Source organism: Cnephaeus nilssonii (genome assembly GCF_951640355.1).
Source record: "Cnephaeus nilssonii genome assembly, chromosome: 8".
Lineage (NCBI taxonomy): Eukaryota > Metazoa > Chordata > Mammalia > Chiroptera > Vespertilionidae > Cnephaeus > Cnephaeus nilssonii.
The window spans coordinates 99,564,114-99,591,803 of record NC_137079.1 but is presented as its reverse complement, the minus strand read 5'-3'; the positions used below and the strand labels follow the sequence as shown (position 1 = coordinate 99,591,803).

The 27,690-nt window shown below is 42.2% G+C and overlaps 1 protein-coding gene across 1 annotated transcript in view; it reads left to right on the top strand.

Moving 5' to 3' along the window:
- SOHLH2 (spermatogenesis and oogenesis specific basic helix-loop-helix 2) overlaps window positions 1-19,597 on the top strand; it is a gene marked incomplete at both ends in the record, with an annotated part of 87,109 nt that extends 67,512 nt beyond the window's left edge. Inside the window, 4 exons of the mRNA XM_079779353.1 lie at window positions 12,294-12,441; window positions 12,596-12,687; window positions 13,830-13,944; window positions 19,163-19,597. Of these exons, the coding sequence (XP_079635479.1) occupies window positions 12,294-12,441; window positions 12,596-12,687; window positions 13,830-13,944; window positions 19,163-19,597 (790 nt within the window). The remainder of the gene's footprint in view (window positions 1-12,293; window positions 12,442-12,595; window positions 12,688-13,829; window positions 13,945-19,162) is intronic.
- Window positions 19,598-27,690: the final 8,093 nt, after the last annotated feature.

Here is a 27,690-nt window from a genome sequence, read left to right as displayed (position 1 = left end):
TTATCCGTTCAGCTACCCTATGTCTTTTGATTGGTGCATTTAATCCATTTACATTTTATGTAATTGTTGATAAGTTCGTGTTTTTTGTTATATTTTTCCTTAATGTTTGTGTTTCTTCTTGCCTTTCTCTTTCTTCTTTTTACAGCAGCCCCTTTAGCTTTTCTTGCATTGCTGGCTTGGTAGTGATAAACTCTCTTAGCTCCTGTGAAGCTCCTGATTCCACCTTCAATTTTGAATGATAGCCTTGCTGGGTATAGTATTCTTGGGTTCAGTCCCTTGCTTTGCATCACTTTGTAAATTTCATTCCATTCCTTTCTAGCCTGGAGTTTTTCTGTTGAGAAATCCATTGATATTCTAATAGGAGAACCCTTATAGGTAACTTTGTGTCTCTCTGTGGCAGACTTTAAGATTCTTACTTTATCGTTCGTGTTTGCCAATTTAATTATGATGTGTCTTGGTGTCGGTCTTTTAGGGTTCATTTTGTTTGCAACTCTATGTGCTTCTTGGACTTGGATGTTTTTTTTTCTTGCCAAGATCAGGGAAGTTTTGTGTCATTATTTCTTCAAACAGGTTTTCTATTTCTTGCTTCTCTTCCTCTCCTTCTGGTACCCCTATTATGCGAATGTTGTTTTGTTTTGTGTTGTCCCAAAGCTCCCTTAGGATCTCCTCTTGCTTTTTAAGTCTTCTTTCCAGTTGCTGCTGTGTTTGTGTGTTTTTTCCTACCTTTTCTTCTAATTCGCTGATGCATCCTCAGCCTCTTCTAGTCTACTGTTTAAGCCTTCCATTGTGTTCTTTATTGCAGCTATGTCATTCTTCATCTCCTCTTGGTTCCTTTTCATGTTGGCGACATTCTCATTCAGCTCCTTATAGGTCTCATTGAGTTGTGTGTATTTGTCATTGAGTTGTGTGTATTTGTCATCCAGTCGTTTGAGCATCCTTATAACCATTACTCTGAATTCTTTCTCAGGTATGTTGCTAGTCTCAATTTCCTTTAACTCCCTTTCTGATGATTCCTCTTTTTCTTTCCTTCGTGGATTGCTTTTTTGTCTTCCCATGTTTTCCTGTAATGTTTTAATTGTAGATTGATTGCTTTGCTACCCAGGTTCTTTTGGGGATGATGCTACTGGTGTGATCTGTCAGGTCTCCTGGGCTTGGTAATCTTGTGTAGCTCCCTACTTGAGCTATTTGGGTTTTCTTGATGTAGGCCTGTGAGCTGGAGAGGCACAACTGCGGTGTCTAGAAGTCAGCAGCCGTGGAGTGGGGTGTCCCAATTTTTGCTGTCTTGCACCCTTGATTGAAATTACGCATGCCCAGTGGGGACTCACAGTGGCACCAAGGAACCATCTGTTGGGGTGATGGGGTTCAGGGGTTCTGCGCTCTGGAAAGGCATGACTGTGGTGTCCAGAGTTATATAGTTGTGGGGTGGGCAGATTCAGCTTTTGCTGCTGGACCTGTGGTGGATAGACGCTCGCTGCCAGTGGAGGCTCATAGGGGCACCAGTGGTACATTTGCCACCAAGGCACACTGAATCACTCTGAAGGGCCCTGGCAGTGTAGCCACGTAATTGAGGTGCCTGTGGGCAGGTATCCAGGATGAGTGAATTCAGAATTTCTGCTGCTGGGGCAGAGTGCATCCCTGTTTGTCCAAGATCACACCCAGGGAGAGCTCACAGTGGCTCCCACGAGTGCAGATATCCAGGATGAGCGCCCTGTAGATAGATGGGCTCAGGGTGCCTGCCTGTTGGAAATGCGCATTTGTGGAGGTGTGTTTGCCGGTGCAGAGCTCTGATGCACTCTGAGGGGCTCTGGCACTGAGGTTGAGCAGCTGGGGTGACTGTGGGCAGTTATTCAGGAAGAGGGAATTCAGAATTTCTACTGCAGAGCAGCGCGCCCTTGTCTGTGCAGAATCACACCCAGCAGAGTCTCACAGCTGCTCCCCTAATTGCGCTGTGGGTAGATGGGCTCAGGGGCCTGCACCTTGGAAATGCACGAGTTTGGAGGTGCATTTGCCTGCACAGAGCTCTGATGCACTCTGAGGGGCCCTGGTACTGAAGTTGCACAGCTGGGGTGTCCATGGGCAGTTATTCAGGAAGAGGGAGTTCAGAATTTCTACTGCAGGGTTGCACACCCTTGTCTGTACAAAATCACACCCAGCGGGGGCTCCCAGTGGCTTCTAGGTGCTGCCTATGGAATGGTGTGCTCTAGATGTCTGCGCTCTGAAAATGCACGAATGTGGTGTCCGGAGTTCTGCCGCTGGGGAGGGGGAAGTTGCACTTACTGCTGCAGGAGCCATGTACCTTTGGAGGTGGAGGTCCCAGGGTCTGCGGGTCTGCAGGTGAGGCAGCAAGATTTTGGCTGGAGTGGCTGCTGGGTCGTGGGACAGTTTAAGGCCTGTCTGGTTGGTGGTGCTGATGAGTTCCTAAAAAAGGCCATTCTCCCCTTCAAGATAGCATGGGCTCCGTGCCAGAGTCCCGCAGTCTGGGGAGTACCCACAGTGGTGGTAGTCTCTCCCTGTCCAAGAAAGCCTGGTCTGCCAGTCCCTGCTGCTCCTGCAGGATTTAACTGTCCCTCACTCACTCACACACTCACCACACACATCCACACACTTTTCTTTCATCCCCTCACTAACTTACTTCTTCTTCCTCACCTCTGTCCTGTCAGCCGCCATCTTCCTCCCCTCTATTCTCAGTCTCTTAATGAGCCTCAGAAACTCCATAAGGTGGGGGAATAGGTTTTCCAATAGGTTGGGTCAACAGTCTTCCCCTCCAGGCAAACACCGCCTGGATAACAAAGGTCTGCCTGAGACAGATGACCTGCACTGTGTGAGGGAATGACTCAGCACAGGAAACTGGGGTGTCTGCCTTCTGAGCTCCAGCCCCAAAGCCCCCAACCCTGGTTTATCCTTACTCAGCTCCAGTCTACTCTGCCCTCTCTCTCCTGGAGCCCAAAGTGAGTGGCTTTATGTCAAATTTTGTGTGTTGATCCTTTACGAGGGCGCCTGCATTCCCAGCTGTCTCTCCCTGGAAGATAGCAACCCTGCTGCTTTTCACAACCAGATGTTATGTGGGTACCTTTCTCAGTTCTGGTGCTCTCTGCTGGGGTACTCTACTTGGGGATTAGACCCCAGAGTTTTCAGTGGCAACCTCCCACAGTTGAGATATCTCTCTAGAACTTCAGCTGCTGTCTGTGGGAGCCTGGCCAGCCCTTTTGTGTATCTGCACTTCCTACCAGTCTCTATGAGGTCTCCACTTTCCATCCTTGGTTATCAGGATTCTCTCCAGCTAGTCTTTATATGGCTTATTTTTATATCTTTCCTTTCTCTCATCCTCATGTTCATATTTTCTCCACCTTGTTGAATTTTGACTAGGATTCTATTAAATAAATAGATTAGTTTGGGGCATAATTGATATTGAGTAATATTCCTTCTGTTCATCTTTCCCTTTATTGAAGGTTTTCTTTAATTTGTTTCAGCAATGTTTTATAGTTTGTTTATTCCTGAGTGTTTTGGGTATTTTAAAAAATTTTCATTGTAGACAGTCTTGTTTTTCATTTGTATTTCTAAATTTTCATTGCTAGCATGTAGAATTAAATTTGGTTTTTGATGATATTCCCTCTTTCATCTCTGGTATGTTGGTCTAGTATCCTTTGACTTTGCTATATCTATTCATCTCTTCTAGTTATTTTTTATTGATTCCTTAGAATTTTTTTACATACAGTATTATGTCTTCTGTGAATTAAACAGTTTATATCTCCATTTCCAATCTTTGTGCCTTTTATTTCTATTTTTTGCCTCACTGGTCTGTCTAGCTCTACCAGTAAAATTTTTGATTTAAAAGTGATGCAAGTAGACATCTTTACCTTGTTTCTGATCTTACATCAAAATTGTTAAATCTTTTACTATTACGTTGGACATAGCTATAAGTAGTATACATGCCTTTTATTACCTTAAGAAAGTTTTCTTTTCTTCATAGTTTAAGATTTTTTGTCCATATGTTTTTGTACTTATTAAGATGATTATATGATTTTCTTCTTCTGTTAATGTAGTGATTACATTGATATTTAAAAATGCTATACCTGATTTGTCATGATATATTATCCTTTAAAAAAAATCCTCACCTGAGGATATGTTTTTCTTTTCATAGAGAGAGAGAGAGAGAGAGAGAGAGAGAGAGAGAGAGAGGCCACAGAAGCTGGGCTCACAGCTGGCGAGCACAGCAGTGGTGGCAGGAACCTCTCCTGCCTCTGTGGCCTCGCTAAGGAGTAGCAAGCCAAGTGGTAAGGAGCAGTGAGCATGCGAGTGGTAAGGAGCGAGGGGTCCTGACTGTGAGAGGGATGTCCCCCTGCCAGCTTAGGCCTGCTCCTGCGTTGAGCGTCTGTCCCCTGGTGGTCAGTGGTGTATCATAGCAACTGGTCATTCTGGTCATTCTGCCATAACAGTCGCTTAGGCTTTTATTATATAGATGTAAAAAGACTAAACACTACAATCAAACAGAAGAGATTGTCAGAATAAGCAAATAAAAAAGAAAAGATTAAATTACATGCTAATTACTAGAGATACTCTTAAATACTGGTGTACATGCATATAAACATTATAAAAAAATCATGCAAACATTAATCACAAGAAAGATCTATTAACATCCCCTGAGGGGTCCTGGACTGCGAGAGGACGCAGGCCAGGCTGAGGCATCCCCCCCTCAGTGCACGAATTTCATGCACCTGGCCTCTAGTATAATATAATTATTGTTAGGCTTGATTTTAGGTCCATGATATTTCTATTTGTTTTCATTTAGTCTAATCTATTGGCTTTTTAGCTAAAACTGTTTTTTTAGTGGTTGTTCTAGAGTTATAATATGAATTCTTAACTTATCATAGTTTACCTTGAATTGACATTATGACACTTAATATACAATAGTATATTTCTATTTACTCTGTCCTATTTTTGTTATTGTCATATATCTTATTTTTACATATATTATCAATATCATAATGTCATTATTTTTGCTTTAACCTTTTGCACTCGGATGTCGAGTGTGACTCGACATGGTTAGCATCGGTAGCAGCTCTTTTTATATTCTTTGAATGTATCAATAATTTGAAATATTAAAAAATCCAAATAAATAAGTTTGTATGAAAAGAAACTCCAGTTTTTTATTCTACTGCCACGCTTTGTAAAATCTGTTACTTTATAATTTGATTACAGTTGTCATCTGAGAAAATACTCTGTAAGGTTTCTAATTTTTTATATTTTCTGAGACTTATTTTATGGCCCAAAACATGGTCTTTCTTGATGAATATTCCATGTGTACTTCAAAGATGTACTGCTGTTTGGGGGTAGTACATCTGGGGTATTTAAAAAATTAAATCCCGAGTAGAATAAAGGAATCGAGAAAAAAGCAAGCGAGTGCAAAGGGTTAAATTATATTTCCATCAAGTATTGTTTCCCAATAGCAAATAGTGAAATAAAGACATTTTTAGTTAAAAGACAACTTAGGAATTTTGACACTAGCAGACCTATAGGGTTAGAAACCTGAAATAAATTCTTTAGGCTAAAGAGAAATGGTAAAAAATGGAAACTTGGATCTTCAGGAAGGATTGAGTAGCATCAGAAATAATAAATATATGAGTAAATATTAGAAAAGATACATTTTTCTCTTTACTTAAAATGATTCAAATTTTTTATTAGGTAGAGTTGGTATACAATATTATATTGGTTTCACATGTATAATATAGTGATTTGACATTTATATACCTTACAATGTACTTACATACTAAGTCTAGTTAGTAACCATCTGTCACCATGTGAAATTATCACAATATTATTGACTATTTTCTCCTTCACCTTTTTCATCCATCCCCTACCCCCCACCCCTCTGGCAATCATCAGTTTAATCACTCTTTCAATGAGTCTGTTTTTGTTTTGTTTGTTCATATATTTTGTTTTATTAGATTCTACATGTAAATGAAACCGTTTGTTTTTCTCTGTCTGACTTATTTCACTCAGCATCATAGTCTCTAGGTTCATTCATCTTGTCACAAATGGAAATATTTCATTAGTTTTTTATTTCATTATCTTTTTGAATTAGTGTCTTTATTTTTTTTTTCAGGTAAATACCCAGATGTGGATTTGCTGTGTGGTATGTTAGATCTATTTTTAGTTTCTGAGGCATCTCTATACAATTTTTTCTAGTGGCTCTAGCAATTTGTAACAGTGCACAAGGGTTTCCTTTTCTCCACATTCTTGTCAGCACATGTTATTTTTACTTTTTGATAATTGCCATGCTGACTGCTGTCAGGTGGTTTTGATTTTCAGTTCTCTGATGATTAGTGTTGTTGAGCATCTTTTCATGTGTCTGTTGGCCATCTGTATGCCTTCTTTGGAGAAATGTCTCATGTGGCCTGCCCATTTATTGATCAAATTGTTAAATTTTTAGTTATTGAGTTTTATGAGTTCCTTTTAGATTTTGGATAGCAATCCTTTATTGGATATATCATATGCCAATATTTTCATCCATTCAGTAGGTTGTCTTTTGTTTTGTTGATGGTTTCCTTTGCTATGCTGAATGAAGCTCTTTAGTTTGGTGAAGTCTATTTCTTTATTTTTGCTTTTGTTTCTCTTGGTGTAAGGGATATGTCAAAAAAGATATTACAGCCTGGCTGGTGTGGCTCAGTGGTTGATCATTGACCTATAAACCAGGAGACCATGGTTTCATTCCTGTTCAGGGCACATGCCTGGGTTGCAGGCTTAATCCCCAGTGTGGGGCGTGAAGGAGGCAGCTGATCAATGGTTCTCTCTTATCATTGATGTTTCTATCTTTCCCTCTCCCTTCCTCTCTGAAATCAATAAAAATATATTTTTAAAAAAGATATTACCAAGAATGATGTCAAATAGTTTACTACCTATGTATTCTTCTATTAGTTTCATGATTTTAGGTCTTACATTTAAGTCTTTAACCCATAAAAATGCTTCACATTATTATGTTAAAATTACAGCATTTTATTGTGGGCTTTGTGATACATATGGCAACTATACAATGAAGGATGTGTCAGATAAATGTACTTACATGACAGTAGCATTTATGTGATGTTGTAAAATATTAACTCTAAATGGACTATGAAAAGTTACATATATATAGTAATCCCTAAAGCAACCCTACAGAGATTTGCAAAAGGCATAGTTATTAGTCCAAAGGCAAATTATAATTGCATTTGAAAAATTATTCTAAAGGATATCAGGAAAGGAAGAACAAAAGAACAGAAAAGCCAAAAGAAACTACAGGAAATAAAAAGTAAAATGGTGTACCTTTATTGAACTATATCTAACTAACAGGTAGAGATTATTAGAATGGATAAAAACAAACAAATAAGATCAATATCTGCTGTCTGTAAGAGACAAATTTCAAATATGAAGGCACAGTAAGGTAAAGCAGGAAGTATAAGAAGCAGGAAGTATAAGAAGACCATATTGCCTATGCTAATACCAAATAAGGTAGACTTCAACAGAAACTATCACTTGAGGTAAAGTGGCATTTTATACTGATGAAAATATTAACTTATCAGATGATATAACAATCACAACTAGTATGTGACTATAACAAAACTTCAAAGCATTTCAAAGAATAATTCATAGAATTAAAGAAACAAATAGCTATGAGCAGTGTTGAAAATTAAACAATTGATACAACAGTTAACAAAAAAAATAAGATATAGAAGATGTGAACACTATTGCCTACCTTGATCTAACATATTTTTTTGAAACATTATACACTATCATTGTATCAGAATGCACATTCTTTTCAAAAGCACATGGTACATCAACTTAGATAAACTGCATGCTGGGGGATATAATACATTTTAATACATTTAAGATATTTGAATTCTCAAGGAAAGTGTTCCCTGACTACAATGAAATTAAATTAGAAATCAATAAGAATTAGATATAAAGGGAAACCTCAAATATTTAGAAATTTAAAAATACTCCTCTAAATAATCCATGCGTAAAAGAAAATCACGAGAAAAATTAGAAAATATTTCAAATGAAAGATTATGATAATACTAGAGGCCCGGTGCATGAAATTTGTACATGGGGAGGGGTGTCCCTCAGCCCAGCCTGCCCCCTCTCACAGTCTGTGAGCCCTCAAGGGATGTCCTACTGACAGCTTAGGGGAGCAGGGAGTGGGCCTAAGCTGCAGTTTGACCTCCCTCTGCGGGAGGTGACCAGCGGGCTGATCGGGATGGCATGGGCAGTGAGTGGCTGGCCCCACCCTCAATTGCTCCATGGCCACTGGTGGCCTCCCTCTGCAGGAGGCAACCCCAGCAGGCCTATCTAGGGATGGTGCTGGGAGGCCCTGCCCCGAATCACCCCGCTGCTGCCGCCCGTGGCCTCCCGCTGTGGGAGGCAACCAGGTGGGTGATCAGGGGATGGCGCCAGCCCCCATCACCCCACTGCCACTGGTTGCCACCGACCCCCCCCCCACCCCATCGCCGTCCCCTCCCTCTGCCCACTGGCATGTGCCTTGGCTGGCCGGGCAACACCTGCTCACCGGCCCCGCCCCCTCACTGACCGGTTGTTCTGCTGTTTGGTGGATTTGCATATTACACTTTTATTATATAGGATTGCTTTACTTGGAGAGAGATTTATTCACCAAAATGAGCTCTAGAAGGAGTGTTTTTCAAGGTGTGGTCCTGCATTTTAACAGGCAACCCAGATGAGTGTTATGCATTGTATTATTTGAGAGTATCTCTTTTGAAGTGTGACACTTCAGTAAAGAGACATTGGCTCATTAAAATTATGCCCCTGGCATGACCACATTCAGTATCTGATTTTTATTGTTAAAAATTGAGCACCCAATAGCTCTTTATCAATCTATATAGGCTCATAATGTTTTCACATCTTGAAAGTCCCCAAACTCACAGAGCATTGAATGACTTCGATAAGTATTTTTAAGAGATCATGCTGGAAAACTAATTTAGGTGATAGGAATGTGTAGTAGATAGATAATATCCTAGATTAGGAGAAAAGATGGCACATTAGCCTTACGTGGTGGTGGCTGAAGGCAGAAAAACAAACGTTGCAGCAAAGAAAGAGCACTAAGTCTGTCTTCTGTCCTAATTGTTTGGCTATTGCTGAACTAAGCAAGCTCCCTTACACTGTTTCTTTCCTCAATACCTTCTCCCAATTATTAGAATCATCCATTCAACAAAGTTGCCCAAACTGGAAAACCTGGGTTAATACCATTTGCTTTGTTTGCTTTCATCCCTGTGTAATCAGCCAAATAGTTCTGTCAGGTTTTCTCATAAATATGTCTCTGATCAACTGCCTCTGTCTAGTCCTAGTTCCCAACATCAGTCTCTCTTTTTCTTGGGCCAAAAACACTGCAGCTGTCTAAATTGTTCCTTCCCACAGCCACCAGAACGGTTCACTTAAAATGAAAGCAAGACCAGGATGCTCCCATGCTTGACATTCTTCACTTTTCCTCCTTCTGTGGAATAAAATCTAAGCTCCCTGCTATGGTGTATAAGACCCTCAGTGGTCTGTCCTCTGCCTACTTCTCAGTCCACCGAGGACCCAGGCCTGACTGCCGCCGCGGGTGGCTGGGACCCGGGCCTGACTTCTGCAGCACTGAGCACCACGGACCCAGGCCTGACTTCCGCCCCAGGCCCCTCTAACCCCTCCTGCCTGTGTTTGCTCTGGTGCTGCCTGAGCTGGCGCGGTGGTGTGGCAGCTTGGGCAGGCCCCCCTGTCTGTCTCCATCTCTGCTCCGGGCCTCACCTGTGTGCGCAGCCTCCTCCTGACAGGTTGTGACTGTTACAGCCTCCTGGCCTAATTTGCATATTACCTCTTTATATTATATAGATAATATTTCAAACTTTGTGAGTTTCAGCTAAAGCAAAGCCCTATAATTTTAAGTGTTTGTATTAGAAAAGGCAAAGGGTCTAAAAAGGATCCATCTTAAGAAGGTAGAAAAAGAAAAGTAAAGAAAATCCAAGGTTAAATAGAAAGGGGGAAGGGAAGCGGGTGAGGAGAGAGAATGAATACATTTTACCAATATCATGAATGAAGGAAGGATTATCACTATAGATTCTCTAAACATTGTAATATGAAAAGATTGAGTTTATCCCAGTAAATTCAATAACTTTGAAATTACAAATTCTTAAACATAATTTATCAAAATCAATACAAAATGGAGGACGAATAAGAGGGTACAGTTTCTAACCTATTTCATGAGGCCAGTGTAACTCTAATCCTGATAAAGACATTATTAAAATAGAAAATTATGGACAAGAATCCCTGATGAACTGAGACATAAAAATGCTTAACATAATTTTTTTAAAAAGACATTTTTATTGATTTCAGAGGGGAAGGGAGAGGGAGAGAGAGATAGAAACATCAACGATGAGAGAGAATCATTGATTGGCTGCCTCCTGCATGTCCCCTACTGGGCATGTGCCCTTGACCATAATCAAACCCAGGACCCTTCAGTAAGTAAGCATTCACTTATATTGCATGTTTAGATTTTTTTTCATGTTTTACTGACATACTACTATAATGGATAGCAAAAAGTTTGTTCCGTGTTTTAGATCCTTATAAGTGAAACTACCATATTAAAATGTGTGAAAAGTTTCAAAGCCCTTCATATACATTGTTAAATTGTGGGCATTTCCATCCCTCTCTTCCCAGAATAGTCCCTGAGACACCTCCACAGAACCCTCAGAGCTCCTCAAAGCCACTGATCTATAATATTTTAGTTATTCATTGGCTCTATATCACTGGCTATATATTACTGGCTATTGCCATTCTGAGACTCAGAGAGATTAAGTAATTTATTGATGGCCTCAGCTAATAATTAGCAGAGCTACCACTTGACATTACATGTATCAAGGCAGTATTAAGCACAAAACAGGTTTATTAACAATGTTTATTAAATGAACACATGGAAAAATGAAGGTACCAAAGGCTTAGATCTATTTAGATTTATATTTCCTATGTATTTCCCTTAGGAACTATGAAACACTTAGATTAGTTTTTTTCTGGTACTAGCCTGGATGTTCTCATTCATGTATTGGTTTATTTGTTCTGTCCATACCTATCACTTCTGATTTTCCTTTGGCTCAGAGCACCAAGTTACATGTAAAGCCGATGCTTACAAGATGCTAATTGATCTATTGTTGGAAATGTGGCCCAAATCACAGTGACATGAATATTCTGACTACTCTTTGTCTTCTAGGCTTTTAATGTGAATTTCAAAAGGATTTACTTTATGTAATGTGTGATTCTCTCTTCTGAGGAAAGAGTCGCCTATAGATTTCCATAGGAGGTTGGATATATACAATGGTTCCCCATCCATGGGGGATACAGTCCAAGACTTCCAATGGATGCCTGAAACCACAAATAGTACCAAATCCTATATCTACTATGTTTTCTCTATATTATACATATGATAAAGTTTAATTTTTAAATTAGGCACAGTAAGAGATTAACAACATTAACTAATAATAAAATAGAACAATTATAACAATATATATAATAATAAAAGAGTAATATGCTAATTAGACCGGACGACCTTCCAGATGAAGCTGGGGCTGCGAGGGAATCCTGGATCCCGGGTGCCTGCTGGCCACTGGAGGGAAGCCCAGGTCCTGGGTGTCAGCAGCCAGGGGAAGGATGGCCTATTCTTGCACGAATTTCATACATTGGGCCTCTAGTACTATAATAATAAGTTATGTGAATGTGGTGTCTCTTACCCCCTCCCCTCGTCATAACCAATCAGAGACAGCCGAGTGGTTTAGTAATTAATGGGCAGATAGCATGTGCATCATGATACATGTGACAAAGGGATGATTCAGAATATTCCAGATGGGGCCAGAGTGGATGGTGTGATATATTATCATCCTACTCAGAACAGTGCACAAATTAAAACTTATGAATTGATTAATTCTGAAATCTTCCACTTAATATTTTTGGACCATTGTTGACTGCAGGTAACTGAAACCGCAGAAAGTGAAACTACAGATGAGGTGTGACTGCTATACTCTCCCGGTGTCTGGGAATCCTGCACACTGCAATGGGCCTGGGGCAAGGAGTTGGGTTGCCATCATCACAGACATTGTACTTTGCAGCAATATTAGTAGGTGCCCTGGGTTGCTTTGATTCCAGGGGTTATGAAGCTGCTGGCTTGTGGAACATGGCCTTTCTCTGAAAGGGAGACTAAAAAGGGAGGGGGCAGTTCCTTTACAAACAAACCCAGGAAGAAAATGAGACTAATTGTTCCTTATTTGTTACCATTCCCTGCTTAGAGAGCGAATCAAGCATTGCTGTGAGCAGCTGCGTACTCTGGTGCCGAGTATAAAGGGGAGAAAGAATGATGCGGCTTCGATTCTTGAGGCCACAGTTGATTATGTGAAGTATATCCTAAAGAAAATCCCTCCAGCTGCTATGGGCCAGGTATTCAACTCCCAAGCCCTTGAATGTTATCCTTATAGACAATGCTTTAATGCTATACTTTTATTTTTTTCTATTTTTATCATTGGAAATGTATGTGTGTTTGTATATATGAAAAAAAAATATCTCTAAATAGATCTCTACTTATATTTCTTAGATTACAGAAGTACTTCAGAGCAATAGGAGATTTTGTAAGAAACAACAAATGCCCATCCAGCTATCCTTCCCAGGCACAGTCATGGCACAAAGGTATGATTAGGGCCCTTGTTTATTTTCCTCTGATGCTAATGCTAGAAGTGCAGACAGATACTGAATCCATCATAGTGAACAGTCAGGCCTTTATTAAGAATCAGTGAACTTTTCCCATTGCTGATGTGTATCATTTAATTACAGTGATAAAATATATAATATTCTCAGATTCAAGATTCTGTTATCATTTGCCTCAATATCCTTTTGTTATTTCTGAGGATTTTAAAATGGGGCTTTACCAGTAGTGATGGTTGTGACTGTGGCAATCTAGTAGGGATATGATAGATTCTAGCATTCATTCCTTTGTAACAGGAAGTCATGGAGCAGTCCAGCCCTATTTCAGCTGGGACTCCTTAAAGAAATTGCTAGTACGCAATGTGACCTGCCAAAGGGATGCTTGCTATTTAAATTAATTAGGATAGGTAAATGAAGAAAAACTATAGCAGAAAAGCAGGTCATTCTTTCACATCCTGAAGAATCATCCTGAGTCCTATTCAACAATTTGTCCTTATATTTAAATAATCCATAGTTTAAACTCTGGCTATGGTTTTTATAACTGAACTAGAGGCCCAGTGCACAAAATTCGTGCACGGGAGGGGGAGGGTCCCCTCAGCCCAGCCTGCACCCTCTCCAATCCGGGACCCCCCGGGATTGGGCCTACACCGGCAGTCGGACATCCCCCTCAAAATCTTGGACCACTGGCTCCTAACCGCTCACCTGCCTGCCTGCCTGATTGCTCCTAACTGCCCCCCCTGCCAGCCTGATTACCCCTAACTGCCTCTGCCTGCTGGCCTGATTGCCCCTCACTGCCCCACCTGCTGGCCTGGTTGCCCCCAACTGCCTCCCTGCCAGCCTGGTCACCCCATGCAGCCTGCTGCTCAGTCGTTTGGTCATTCCTCACTAACCCCCCTGCCAGCCTGGTCGCCCCATGCAGCCTGTTCGGTCGTCCATTTGGTTGTTTTGGTTGCAACGGTCACTTAGGCTTTTATATACACTGAGTGGCCAGATTATTATGATCTCTGAATGCATAATAATATGGCCACTCAGTGTATATAGATGATAGAAAACAATTGAACTCAGCAATGTTCTTATTATCTTCCTTGGGAAATGTGTAAAGTTTTTTTTTCCTATCTCCTTTTAAGGGAAAACAGTGTATTGGCAAGCAAACATTCACCTATGAGAGGAATCAGTTTCCTGACTAGTAAGTGCTTGAATGTGTATTCTGTTCCTGCCTCAGGGGGCTCCTTGGATGGCACTGTGAGAGGTCAGCTTCACCTGACCCCTGGGTCATTATAATATGCTCGGGCCTACTTGTATGTCCCATGCACTCCTCAGCTCCTATGCAGTCACTGCTGTAACCAGGGAATGGAGTGAGGCTGGGAGATTCCACCAGGAGTTATTCTGTTGTTGTCTGCTTGAAGTATACAAACTGGCCACAAGCACCTAAATAGTGTTATCCAAAAATGGGGCTCAAAATTGACCATTATTATCAGAAAGCTCATCTTACTGGTATATGATAAACACACTGGTGACTTTATTATGTGAGTAGAATTTAAAGGGAAGGGAAGTATTAATATTAATTCCATACTAGGTACTGAGCATTTAACACATTAATTTATTTACTTTCTTCATGTATTTGTCACCTTCGCAGGGAGTGCAACTACAACTGGATGCTCCTTCGCGGCATCACATCTAGTGTGGGGTTCTTTCTCCACTTTCTCCACCATATTTTCCTACTCAGCACTTATCATCTTCTAGTATTCTTTACTTGCATACTTTGTTTATTGCCCATCTTATCCCACTAGAATATCAACTCCACGAAGACAGGGAATTTTTTTTTGCCTGTTTTGTTCATTGCTGTATTTCTAATACCCAGAGCAATGAGGGACTGGCAGTAGGTGCTCAAGAAACATATGTCATACACATATTCACTGTGAAACAAACATTTACTCACCATGAGGCATTTTTGTTATTTGTGTTATATAGTCTAGGCATGCTCATGGGCTTGTAGAAATAAGAAGATGGAAAAAAACAGAGCCAGTGTTAAAGAACACAGCTACCAGCTTGTGACTTAGTATTCCTGCAGGTTACTCTTCATTGAGAAACCAGTCCTTACTGTTGTGCTCCTAACCTGCCTATCAGATGCTGGATGACAGACACCCCTACCCATCTCCTTGATGTCCTAGTCTGAGGTCACCCTTCTGTTGACTTCCTCAAAGGGATTTTGCTCTCTCACTTCAGAACCTTCCCTGTGCTGGGAGTGGCCTTTCCCATACTCTACCTAGTTAACTCCCAGTTCATCCCTTAGTTCTAGCTCAAATGTCCCTGCTTCACAGATGGGGACACAAGAATGAACAAGATGCAGTTCTTTTTCTTATGGAGCTCACAATAGCAAAATGTAATCCCTCTAGTAACTGAAGTGCTATCACAGGGATCCTGCGCATATTGTGGGGATATAGTGGAAGTCATGGGCACCAACAAGATTACTAGGAGTGGCATCTAAAGTCAAAAGAGAAAGGGGGCCAAAAATAGAAGACAGCCTTCCTTGTTCATATAATCAAGTCAGTCTCAGAGAAAAGTCAATTTAGACTTTTCTCCTCACTTAGGGAGAGTGGAGGTGAATAGAAAAAGAGTAGCCATGAACCATGGGTAATCTACTGAAAGTAGCTGTCTGAATGTCACACTGAATGATGAAGTCAGCCTGGATTAAATCATATAGAGGTCAGGCCACAGGCATATGCCTATCAATGTTATTTCTTATACATACATTACTTCTGCATTTTCACTATTTATATTCTGCAGAAACTCTGAAATACTCTTTCTGAGGTAGTGAGTTCAGGCTTTTATGTGCCCCAGTATCTCTTGATATTGCTTCATCATAACCAGTTGCTCTTGGGAAAACACAGATACACTAGGACCATAGGCTGTGGTATATTTAGAATGGAGGAAAGCTTGAAGGTCATTGAGTCTAAACCCTTATTTTAATTTTATTTACACACACTTTTTTATTTGAAAAGCAATATTAGTCCTTTACTAGCCCAACAAAGATAATAACTATTTTTTAAATATCTTTTCTTCAAGTCTTTTTTAATGTATTTTTTTACATTAGCAATCATATTGGATGTTCAATTTTGTCTCCTGATTTTGCTACTTAACATCATGCCATATATAGTTTAATTTTTTACTATGCAGTCCTCATCATTTTAATTGTTTTACTAGTTTATCAAAGGATTCTATCTAATGAAGAGGGGATATGCTAATTGACCATCACGTCCTCACAAGGTAGCAGCGCCCACAGCCAATAAAGAGGGGATATGCTAATTGACTGCCATGCTCTCACACGATGGCGGCACCCAGTCCCCTCAGCTCTGCCTCATCCAGCCTCAGTCCCCCAGTCCCCTCAGCCCCGCCTCATCCAGCCTCAGTCCCCCAGTCCCCTCAGCCCCACCTCATCCAGCCTCAGTCCCCCAATCCCCTCAGCCCCGCCTCATCCAGCCTCAGTCCCCCAGCCCCCTCAGCCCCACCTCATCCAGCCAGAGTCCCCCAGCCCCCTCAGCCCCACCTCATCCAGCCTCAGTCCCCCAGTTCCCTCAGCCCCACCTCATCCAGCCTCAGTCCCCCAGTTCCCTCAGCCCCGCCTCATCCAGCCAGAGTCCCCTCAGCCCCCTGATCCCCACCTCATCCAGCCTCAGTCCCCCAGACCCCTCAGCCCCACCTCATCCAGCCTCAGTCCCCCAGTTCCCTCAGCCCCGCCTCATCCAGCCAGAGTCCCCTCAGCCCCCTGAGCCCCACCTCATCCAGCCAGAGTCCCCCAGCCCCCTCAGCCCCACCTCATCCAGCCAGAGTCCCCCAGTTCCCTCAGCCCCACCTCATCCAGCCAGAGTCCCCTCAGCCCCCTCAGCCCCACCTCATCCAGCCAGAGTCCCCAGTCCCCTCAGCCCCACCTCATCCAGCGAGAGTCTCAGTTCCCTCAGCCCCACCTCATCCAGCCAGAGTCCCCCAGCCCCCTGAGCCCCACCTCATCCAGCCAGAGTCCCCCAGCCCCCTCAGCCCCACCTCATCCAGCCTCAGTCCCCCAGTCCCCTCAGCCCCACCTCATCCAGCGAGAGTCTCAGTTCCCTCAGCCCCACCTCATCCAGCCAGAGTCCCCCAGTCATCTCAGCCCCGCTTCATCCAGCCTCAGTCCCCCAGTTCCCTCAGCCCCACCAGGGTGTGGCAGGCACTGTGTGCCTCGTCCAGCCAGAGTCCCCCAGTCCCCTCAGCCCCACAGGGGAAGGCAGTTGGGGATGATCATGCCAGCAGGGGAGCAGTTAGGTGTCAATCAGGCTGGCAGGGGAGCGGTTAGAGGGCTATCAGGCTGGCAGGCGAGTGGTTAGGAGCCAGCAGTCCCGGATTGTGAGGGGTCCCAGACTGGAGAGGGTGCAGGCTAGGCTGAGGGACCCCCCACCCTCCGTGCATGAATTTCATGCATCGGGCCTCTAGTTTATAAAATAATTTTCTTAGCCATTCTTTAATTGCTATATTTAGTGTTTCCAATTTTATGTTGATATATATGTAATATAACAATATATTATATGTTATATATAATATAACTAGTGGCCCGGTGCATGGCATTCATGCACATTAAAAGGAGATTAATTAGAGGAAATATTTTAATATTGCTATTTGCCCTTTCTCTATAATAGAAGTGTCAGAGATGAAAGAAAATTAGTAAAATGTATATGAAAATCTTCCTCCTGTCAGAGTCTGGGGCATGCCGTGAGACCTAGAGTCAAGTTCCCGCCCACCCACGGCACCTCAAAATCGTGCGAGACCCAGACCCAGACCCAACAGGCCCCACATCCATTGGGCAAGATCCAGACTCAGCTGGCCCCACCCTTGTCAAGCCCCGCCAGGCAGGGGCACAGCCTCAGGTCCCCTGGCCTGGCGATGGTGGGAGACACAGCCTCAGGTGCCCCGTCAAGCCCTGCCAGGTGGGAGGTGCAGCCTCAGGTCCCCTGGCCTGGCGATGGGCGGGAGACACAGCCTCAGGTGCCCCGTCAAGCCCTGCCAGGTGGGAGGTGCAGCCTCAGGTCCCCCAGCCCACCCTCAGGTCCCCCGGCCCAGCACCAGGGTGGATGGTGCAGCCTGATGTCCCTGTCAAGCCCTGCCGGGCAGGGGGCATGGCCTGAGGTCTCCCATCAAGCCCTGCGAGGCGGGGGGCATGGCCTGAGGTCCCCTGTTAAGCCCTGCTGAGCGGGGGGTGCAGCCTCAGGTTCCCCGGCCCAGTGCCAGGGCGGGGAGGGGGGCGCACCCTCAGGTCCCCTGGTCCGGTGCTGGGGTGGAGGGCGCAGCCTGAGGTCCCCTGCTCCAGCCCAGCGCCATGAAGCCTCAGGTCCCTGCTGATTGCTTGTTAAGGCTCGTTACGGGAACTCAGCCTCCGCTGTGGGTGCAGCCATCTTGTGTTACAGAAATCCCACCTCCACTGTGGGCACAGCCATCTTTTGTGACGGTGTGATGGTCAATTTGTATATTCCCTCTTTATTAGATAGGATAAGAGAGAGTATGTCCCCACATACTATGTTTTCCTATTTTGGTCTTTTCCTTGGGCTGGATTCCCAAAGTCTGTAAGGAATGAGTTTGAGAATGTGAGCACATGTATAGCAAGGACTGCATGAGCCAAATTGCTTTTGAAAGAGGATCAGAACAGTTGAAATCACTTAAATTCTTCAGATTTCACTTTCATCACCTACATCAGTAAGTTAAAGGCTGGAGAAGTTAAACAACTACTTGATGTCACCAGGTTTCTGTGCTAAAGTCTGTCCTGTGACACAGAAGTGCTGATCTGGCTCAGTGTTTAGACTTCTTTAGGTTGCCTTTATGTATACTTTTCCATCAATCAGTGTATCCATTTGCTGAAATGCAAATATTCACAAATATTCCAGATACATTTGTATTTAAAGTAGAAATAAAATTACTTTACTTTCACTATTATCACTCTCCAGAAGAACATAAATAGGTATTCACAGAGGGACTTGAGATTACATTGTTAACATTCATTATATATTTTTAAATATTTTCCTGCCTTCTAGATACTGTACAGAGTATAGATATATGATATAACCCACTTCACTGATAGAAAATTTTATTCATGGCTGAATGGAGTTCTTTCCAACATTCTTCCTTGCTTCATAGAGATGATCACAATTTTGATTATGATGGAAGCAACACACAAACACAAAGTTGCATACACAAAAACACACCCAAAAGCATAGAGATCTGATGCTTCTCTAAAATCTCTGTCTTTTAATGACAGAGGAACACTAATTTATAGTGTATTTATTGCATTAAATATTGCTACAAAAATGTTCACTTTGTTTTTTCAACAGAATTTAAGTGTAGCAGTAGTATAAGTTAGAAGTGTGAAGAAATTATATAGAGGACAATTTGTTTCAAATACAGTAGTTCAGAGTTACAGAGTTGTGTATACTGATAGTTATTTGTTTTCCTTTTTGTTAAAGGTCAGTCTAGCTCCACTTCAGAGAATGCTATTGGTGATGTGTATAAAACTCAAGTTCCCAGCACAGCTCTCTCTCTTAATTCCTTCCATGCTGTCAAATACTATTCTACAGTCATCCCTTCCTATGATGCAGTTGCTGTAACAAATCAGGACATTTCAGTTCATTTTCCATCCGCTGTGCCCAAAGTCTCAAAGTTTCTTCCTCAGCAATGCAATTCTGTGCTGGGCCTGGTAAGTCTTCTGGGGTCTTGGATCAGATTGGACTCTGTCATTCCAGCCAGCAAGGGCCTTGATTTGCGATCTGCTGTGAATACTCTGGTCAGAAATCACTTAGACTTTGGACCAGGTGTAGTTAACCCAGCCCTTGATCATGTGCTACAGGACTGCTATCCACATATCCAGAGCCAGTGAATCTGGATGTGTATCTGCTGGTTTGACCATTAGTAACCAGATGGAACCTAAGTTTCTCTAGAGCCCTTCCCTTCTGCCCCTCTACTTCCACAATGCCACATCCCATGTTATAGCTTCACAATCAGCAGGTTCTTAGGCTGCTAGCCATCACACTATATGAAAACGTATTCTTCTAACACCAACCAGGCTGATTTCAGATCCAAGATGTCCTAATCTCACTGATACTTATTGAGCACCCACTCTATTCTGGCACTGTGTTGACCACTAAGAATGTAGTGTATGTAAGTAGACATAATCCCTGACCTCATGAAGCTCTAGTGTCATTGGGGAGCAGGCAATTGTGATCCACATTGAAGCACATAGGAGGAGTACCCTGGTACCTATAATATAATCTATACTTATAAGAGGTTAGGGACTGCTTACACCTGCAAGAAGTGCTGTCTAAGCTGAGGCATGAAGAGTAAGTATTAGCCATGAAGAGGCATGAAGAGGGGTTAGGAGTTTGGAGTGAGGAAGGGAAGAGCATTCTAGTCAGATGGATCAGCATATATAAATAGTAGTGTCTTCATGTTTAGGGAGAACTGTCCAGATCTAGAGGAAGACATAAACCAGACTGGCCCACTTAAAATATACTTCTGATATCAAGATTAAGCGAAAGCTACTCTGATACTCTCCCAGGACCAAACTGGAATTGCAAATAAATACAGAAAAAACATCCTGAATAATCAACTGAAGACTAGCTGCAAAGAACCCTATAACCAAGGATGGAAAGTGTAGACCTCATAAAGACTAATAGGAAGTGCAGAAGTGGCCAGGCTCCCACAGACAGCAGCTGAAGTTCTAGAGTGATATCGCCGCTGTGCATGGGAAATTCCAACTGAGAATTCTGGACCCCTCATCCCAGAGCACCAGAACTGAGAAAGGTGCCCAAGGAATATCTGGCTGTTAAAAGCAGTAGGGTTTCTGTCTGCAAGGGAGAGATGGCTGGAAATGCAGGTACCCTCTTAAAGGGCCAATGTACAAAATTTTATGTACAGTCACTCACCATGGGCTCTGGCAGAGGGAGAGCAGAGTGGACTAGAGCTGTGTGAGGAGAATCTAGGCTTGGGGGATTTGGGGATAGAGTTCGGAGAACAGCTGCCTGGACCCCTGTGCTGAGTCATTCCCCCATACTGCAGAAGACGTCTTTCTAAGACAGATCTGAGTTGGGGGAAGCAATTGCCGTAGCCTGTAGGAAAAACTCTCACTCCACCACATGGAGTTTACACCTTGTTGTGGTCTATAGCCTGAGACACATTAAGAGACTGGAAGTACAATTGTCATGCAGGCAGAGGTAGATCTCTAGGTACTTTGAGTTTGCCTGATCTGCTTCTGAACCCAGGGCTAGGAAAATCAGACCTTGGTGTGCATCTTGGTCCTTTCCAAATGCACCCAGCCACAATAGAGAGAGCCACAAACTGTTGAATGTTGATAGCTCCAAACAGGGTACTCAGGGCCAGTCACAAAAAGTGTCTGACATTGTCCTGCACCAGAGATGCTCCAAAAATACTGGGAGTCATAGCAGATCTACCTAATACATAGACACAAACCCAAATAGGAAGGGGAAAAACAAGCCCCAAATGAAAGAATAAGAGAATTCTCTAGTAGAAAAGCTAAATGAAATGGAGATAAGCAATTTATCAGATATAGAATTCAGAATAATGATGGCAAGGATGCTCAACAGCATGAAGAAAGATAGAGAAACTGAAAAATTAGGAAAAGATGGAAAAGAAGAATGATATAGAACAAATAAATAATATATCAGAGGGAATAAGCAGCAGATTACAGGATTGGATCAGTGAACTAGAAGATGGAGATGAAAAAAATTCCCTCAAACAGAGAACAACAAAAACAATTAAAAAGCAGAGGACATATTAAGGAAGCTGTGGGAAAATATGAAACATAACACTATCTGCATCATAGGAATTCCAGGAGATGAGAAAATTGAGCAAGGGATAGAGAACTGGTTTGAAGAAATAATGGCAGAAAACATCCATAAACTAGTGAAGGAAAAAGTCACACAAGTTCAGGAGGCACAGAGAACCCCAAGCAAGAAGAACCCAAACAGGCCCACACCCAGACACCTCAAATTAAAATGCCAAAATTTAAAGACAGAATCTTAAAGGTAGCAAGGGAAAAGTAATTTATTACCTACAAAGGAGCTTCCATAGGCTGTGGGCTGATTTCTCATAAGAAACTCTACAGGCCAGAAGGGAATGGCATTAAGTCTTCAAGGTAATGAAAAGCAAGGATCTGAAAACAAGATTAATATAATTAGCAAGGCTATCATTTAAAATAGACTGTAAAATAAAGAGCTTCCCAGAGAAAAAAAACTAAAAGTTTATGACCACCAAACAAGCACTATAAGAAATGGTTAAAGGCATGCTGTAATGAGAAGAAATAGAGAAATGTAAGCATACAAAATAAAAATGTCAATAAATAAGTACCTATCAATAATAACCTTAAATGTAAATGGATTAAATGCTCTAATAAAAAGACATAGGGTAGCTGAATTGGTTAAAAATAAACAAACAAAAAAACACGACCCAACTATATGCTGTCTACAAGAAACCCACCTCAAAACAAAAGGCTCACACAGAATAAAAGTGAAGGGATGGAAAATATTTTCCATGCAAAGGGAAACAAAAAAGAAGTTAGGGTAGCAATACTCATATCTGACAAAATAGACTTCAAAATGAAGGCCATCATAAGAGACAAGAAAGATCACTAGATAATACTAAAGGGATCAATCCAACAAGAGAATATAAACCTGGTAATCATATATGCACCCAATTTAGGAGCACCTAGATGTACTAAAACACTTCTAGAGGAATTTAAGAGAGATATTGACAGCAATACAGTTACAGTACAGGACTTTAATACCCTGCTGACTTCACTGGATAGATCTTCCAGAAAAAATTTAACAAGGAAACAGTGACTCTATAGGACACACTGGGCCAGATGGATTTAACTGACATTTATAGAGCATTCCACTCCAAAGCTGCAGAATATACATTCTTCTCAAGTGCACATGGATCATCCACAAAGATAAACCATATGTTAGGAGACAAAACAAGCCTCTACAAGTTCAGGAAGATTGAAATCATACCAAGAATCTTCTCAGATCACAGTGGAATGAAATTAGAAATCAACTATAGTAAAAACAAGCAAAACATTCAAACACATGGAGGCTAAATAGCATGGTATTAAACAACTAGAGGCCCGGTGCACAAATGCACGGGGGCTGGAGGTGTCCCTCAGCCAAGCCTTCATCCTCTCCAATCTTGAACCCCTCGAGGGATGACCGACTGCCCATTTAGGCCCCATCCCAGTGGGGCCTAATCTCACAATCCAGGACTGCTGGCTCCCAACCGCTCGCCTGCCTGCCTGCCTGATTGCCCCTAACTGCTTCTGACTTCCAGCCTGATCACCCCCTAACCACTCCCCTGCCAGCCTGATCGATGCCTAACGGCTCCCCTGCTGGCCTTATTGCCCCTAACTGCCCTCCCCTGTTGGCCTGGTCACCCCTAACTGCCCTCCCCTGCTGGCCATTTTGTGGTGGCCATCTTTGACCACATGGGGACAGCCATCTTGTGTGTTGGAGTGACAGTCAATTTGCATATTAGGCTTTTATTATATAGGATGAATGGGTTACCAATGAGGTCAAGAAAGGAATTAAAAACTTCCTGGAAACAAATGAAAATGAACACACAACAACCCCAAATCTCTGGGACACAGCAAAAGCAGCCCTGAGAGGAAAGTTCATAGTACTACAGGCCTACCTCAAAACAAACAAACAAGCAAAAACAACAACAACAACAACAAGAAAAAATAATAGTAAACTATTTAACAGTACAACTTAAAAAATTAGAAAGAGAACAACAAGAAAATCCCAGAATAAGTATAAGGAAGGAAATAATAAAGGTTAGAGGAGAAATAAATGACATACAGACTAAAAATAAAAAAATCAATGAAAAGAAGAGCTGGTTCTTTGAAAAAATAAACAACATTGATGAACCATTAGTTAGATGCATCAGCATCAAAGAGAACCCAAATAAATAAAAACAGAAATGAAAGCAGTGAAGCAACAACTGAGTGCACAGAATACAAAGTATTGTAAGAAAATAATATGAGCCCTTCACGCAACGCACGTTCGTGGGGAACCTGGTGCTAAACCATTCGTAGACGACCTGCTTCTGGGTCGGGTTTTCGTACGTAGCCGAGCAGCTCCCTCGCTGCGATCTATTCAAAGTCAGCCCTCAACACAAGGGTTTGTAAAAACTAATAAAACAAAACAAAACAAAAAAAAAAACAGAAAAAAACAAACAAACAAAAAAAGAAAATAATATGAGCTGCTATATTCCAACAAGCTCACGAATGTGGATGAAATGGACAAATTCCTAGAAAAATACAATCTTCCAAAACTGAATCAGGAAGAATCAGAACACCTTAATTGGCCAATAACAGCTGATGAAATAGAGGCAGTAATCAAAAACCTTCTAGCAAACAAAAGCCCTGTTCTGGATGGCTTCACAGGGGAGTTTTACCAAACATTCAAAGAAGTAACACCTATACTCCTCAAACTATTAAAAAAATCCAAGAGGAAGGAATACTTCCAACCTCTTTTTATGATGCCAGCATTATCCTAATTCCAAAAACAGATAAAGATACCACAAAGAAAGAGAATTATAGGCCAATAACCCTGATGAACATAGATGCTAAAATCCTCAACAAAATATTACCAAATCAGACCCAGCAATATATTAGGTCATACACCATGACCAAGTGGGATTTATTCCAGGAATGCAAGGCTGTTACAATATTTACAAGTCAATAAACATGATACCTCACATAAACCAATTAAAAGACAAAAATCACATGATCATACCAATAGATGCAGTACCAGTAAAAGCATTTGACAAAATCCAACACCCATTTTTGATTAAAAAACTCAGCAAAGTGTGTATAGAGGGATCATACATCAACATAATAAGGGCCATATATGACAAACGTAGAGTAAACATCACATTCAATGGGCAAAACTAAAACCATTTCCCCTAAGAACAGGAACAAGACAGGGATGTCTGCTTTCACCACTCTTATTCAACATAGTACTGGAAGTTCTAGCCACAGTGATCAGACAAGAGGAAAAAATAAAAGGCATCCAAATTGGAAAGAAAACTCATTATTCACAGATGACATATACATTGAAAAACTTAAGGACTCCACCAAAAAACTACTAGATTTAATAAATTTATTTAGCAATGTAGCAGGATACATAATGAACACTCAAAATTTGACTTTTTTTTAGCCTATCCTAATAATAAAAGCCCAGGGTTGTAACTTGTAACGACCGATCACGACCAAAGGCTGACCAACTGGAAGTCAGTGCTGGGTTGCTGTGGTGACCTTCACAGCCGCTGCCATATGCTGTGGGCTTGACTGGCCGGCTCCCCCCAGCCCATAGGAGACTGGCGAGCTGCAGCTGGTGGAAAGCAGTGAGCCCAGACCAAGCCACCCTGTGATTACGGGGAGAACAGTCCAGGCCGAGCCGCCCCACAATCACAGGGTGAACAGGCCAGGCCAAGACGCCCAGCAATCACAGGCGAAGAAGCCACTCCACTCACCAACCTGTGCTAGGGACCTGTTTGGGCGTGTGGTGTGAAGTCCAGGGCCTCTAGCCTGCAGCCATGGGAAGTCTCCCTCTCCCCAGAGTTAGGAGCCCCAGCCCAGGTCTACCCAGCAGCGTGGTCCTGACTGTGGGGGTGAGTTCCTGCAGGCTGGGGTTTGATCCCCACGCATTAGCAGTAGGAGACCAGTGCCTTTGTTATTGCTGTGTGTCCAGGTTTTAATTGGACAAATGCCCGGCGGTCCCAGGTGCCAGCTTAGCAAAATCTTTTAGGAGGAGAATTCTGTCTGGGTTTCCTCAAATTCCCTCAGCCCCTACTCACCCCTCTGTAAAGGCCCAAAACAAGTGAGGCCCCTTAAATAAAAATCAGAGGTCTCCAGCAACGGTGGGCCTCTCTCATCACAGTCATTTGGACTGGATGGCATCTGAGTATTTATCTAGGCACCATGACAGAGAAATACAAGCTCAAGTCATGATCTCTGCCCTTAAAAAATTCACAATCTTATTAGAGCGAGTGGATGATAAAAGCACAGTAATAACATCAAAATGTAAGGCAATAATACAGAGAGGAGCAGAGGCAATTGCTAGGATAATTTTCCAATAATTAGTACAAAGAGTATGTGCTGTGAATTAAATAAAAAAAAATGTGTGGAAGTAGCTGCTTCCCTTCCTATTTTAAAGGAAGCTGAGTTCCATGTGAACTGTGTACTATGCTATGATATCTGAGGCACAGGACAAGGGAGGCCCTAAGTGTACTATGCTTTGATATTTGAGTCATTCTTTATTGTTCAATGTGATTTATTTCTGTACACCTCAGTTTTGTAATAGTTAAATTACTAGAATAATACATCTTGCTATAAAATATTACTAGAAGATCAAATGATCAGGTGACATTTATTGTTATTTTCTATAAATGAACACAATCTCTGGTATGCTAAAGTGATAGGTATTATAGAAATATTCAGATAGGGAGACCTACAGGCTTGATTACAAGTGAGATTTCCTATCACAACCCAAATTTATTGCTTAAAAAAAAACAGGGAGCCAACTAGAAACTGAACCAAATATAAGCCCTTGAAAGGTAAATGTAAATTGGATAAGTTTTGCTGTTACAAGAGCAAGAAGAAAAAATTCAGATGCAAGAATGAAAACCACATTGCATCCACTCTAAGTAGCTGTTAAAAAGAATGATATACTATGAAAATACTTAATACAGATTGTAAAGATATTTGTTCAAAGAGGATTTTCTAGAGTAGGTGATATTTCAGTTAACTTTTTTAAATGTGAAGAGGTTAGCTAGATAAGAAAAAGGTGTGTAGGGGTCCCAAATTGCAGAGGGTGCAGGCGGGGCTGAGGGACCCCCCGTCCATGCACAAATTTCATGCACCAGGCCTCTAGTATAATAAATAAAAGCCTAATATGCAAATCGGCCAAATGGCGGAATGACTGGTGCAATGACAGGTCGCTATAATGCGCACTGACCATCAGGGGACAGTGCTCAATGCAGGATCTGCCCCCAGCCTGCAGGCCTCAGGTCAGCCAAGGTGGGTGCCAGTGGGGGCCCCACTGATCACCCCGCCAGTCGCCCCGCAGAGGGAGACAACCAGCAGCAGTGGCGCAGCAATCAGGGGGCGGGGCTGGCCAGAGAGCAGGTGGCACCACCCCCTGATCACCCCACTGGTCGCCTCCCACAGTAGGAGGCGACCAGTGGCAGCAGCGGGGGATGGGGCCAGCGAGTGAGTGGCACAAGGCTGGCCAAGGCAGGTGCCAGCAGGGGCCCCCCAATCGCCCCACCAGTTGCCCCACAGATAGATCCTGATTGCCAGCCAGGCCTAGGGACCCTACCCATGCATGAATTTCATGCACCGGGCCTCTGGTACACCAATAATGAATTCTCAGGAAAAAAAACATAACTAAACAAACAATCCCCTTTACCATTGCAATAAAAAATTAAGGTACTTAGGAATAAAATTAACCAAGGAGTTAAAAGACTTGCACTCAGAAAAGTACAGGATATTGGAAAAATATATAGAGGAAGATATAGTGTGTTCATGGATTGGTAAAATTAAGATTATTAAAATGTGCATAATACCCAAGGCAATCTACAGATTCAATGTAATCCCTATTAAAATGTCAATGGCATATTTCACAGACCTAGAACAAATGCTCTAAAATTTATATGGAACCATAAAAGACCCCAAATAGCCATAAAAATCTTGAGAAAGAAAGACGAAGTTGGGGGGATCACAATACCAAATATCAAGTTATACTACAAAGCCACTGTAATCTTGGTACTGGCACAAGAACAGGCATGTAGGTCAGTGGAACACAACAGAGACCCCAGAAATCAGCCCAAGCCATTATGCTCAATTAATATTTGACAAAGGAGGCAATAGCATACCATGGCGTCAAGATAATCTCTTCA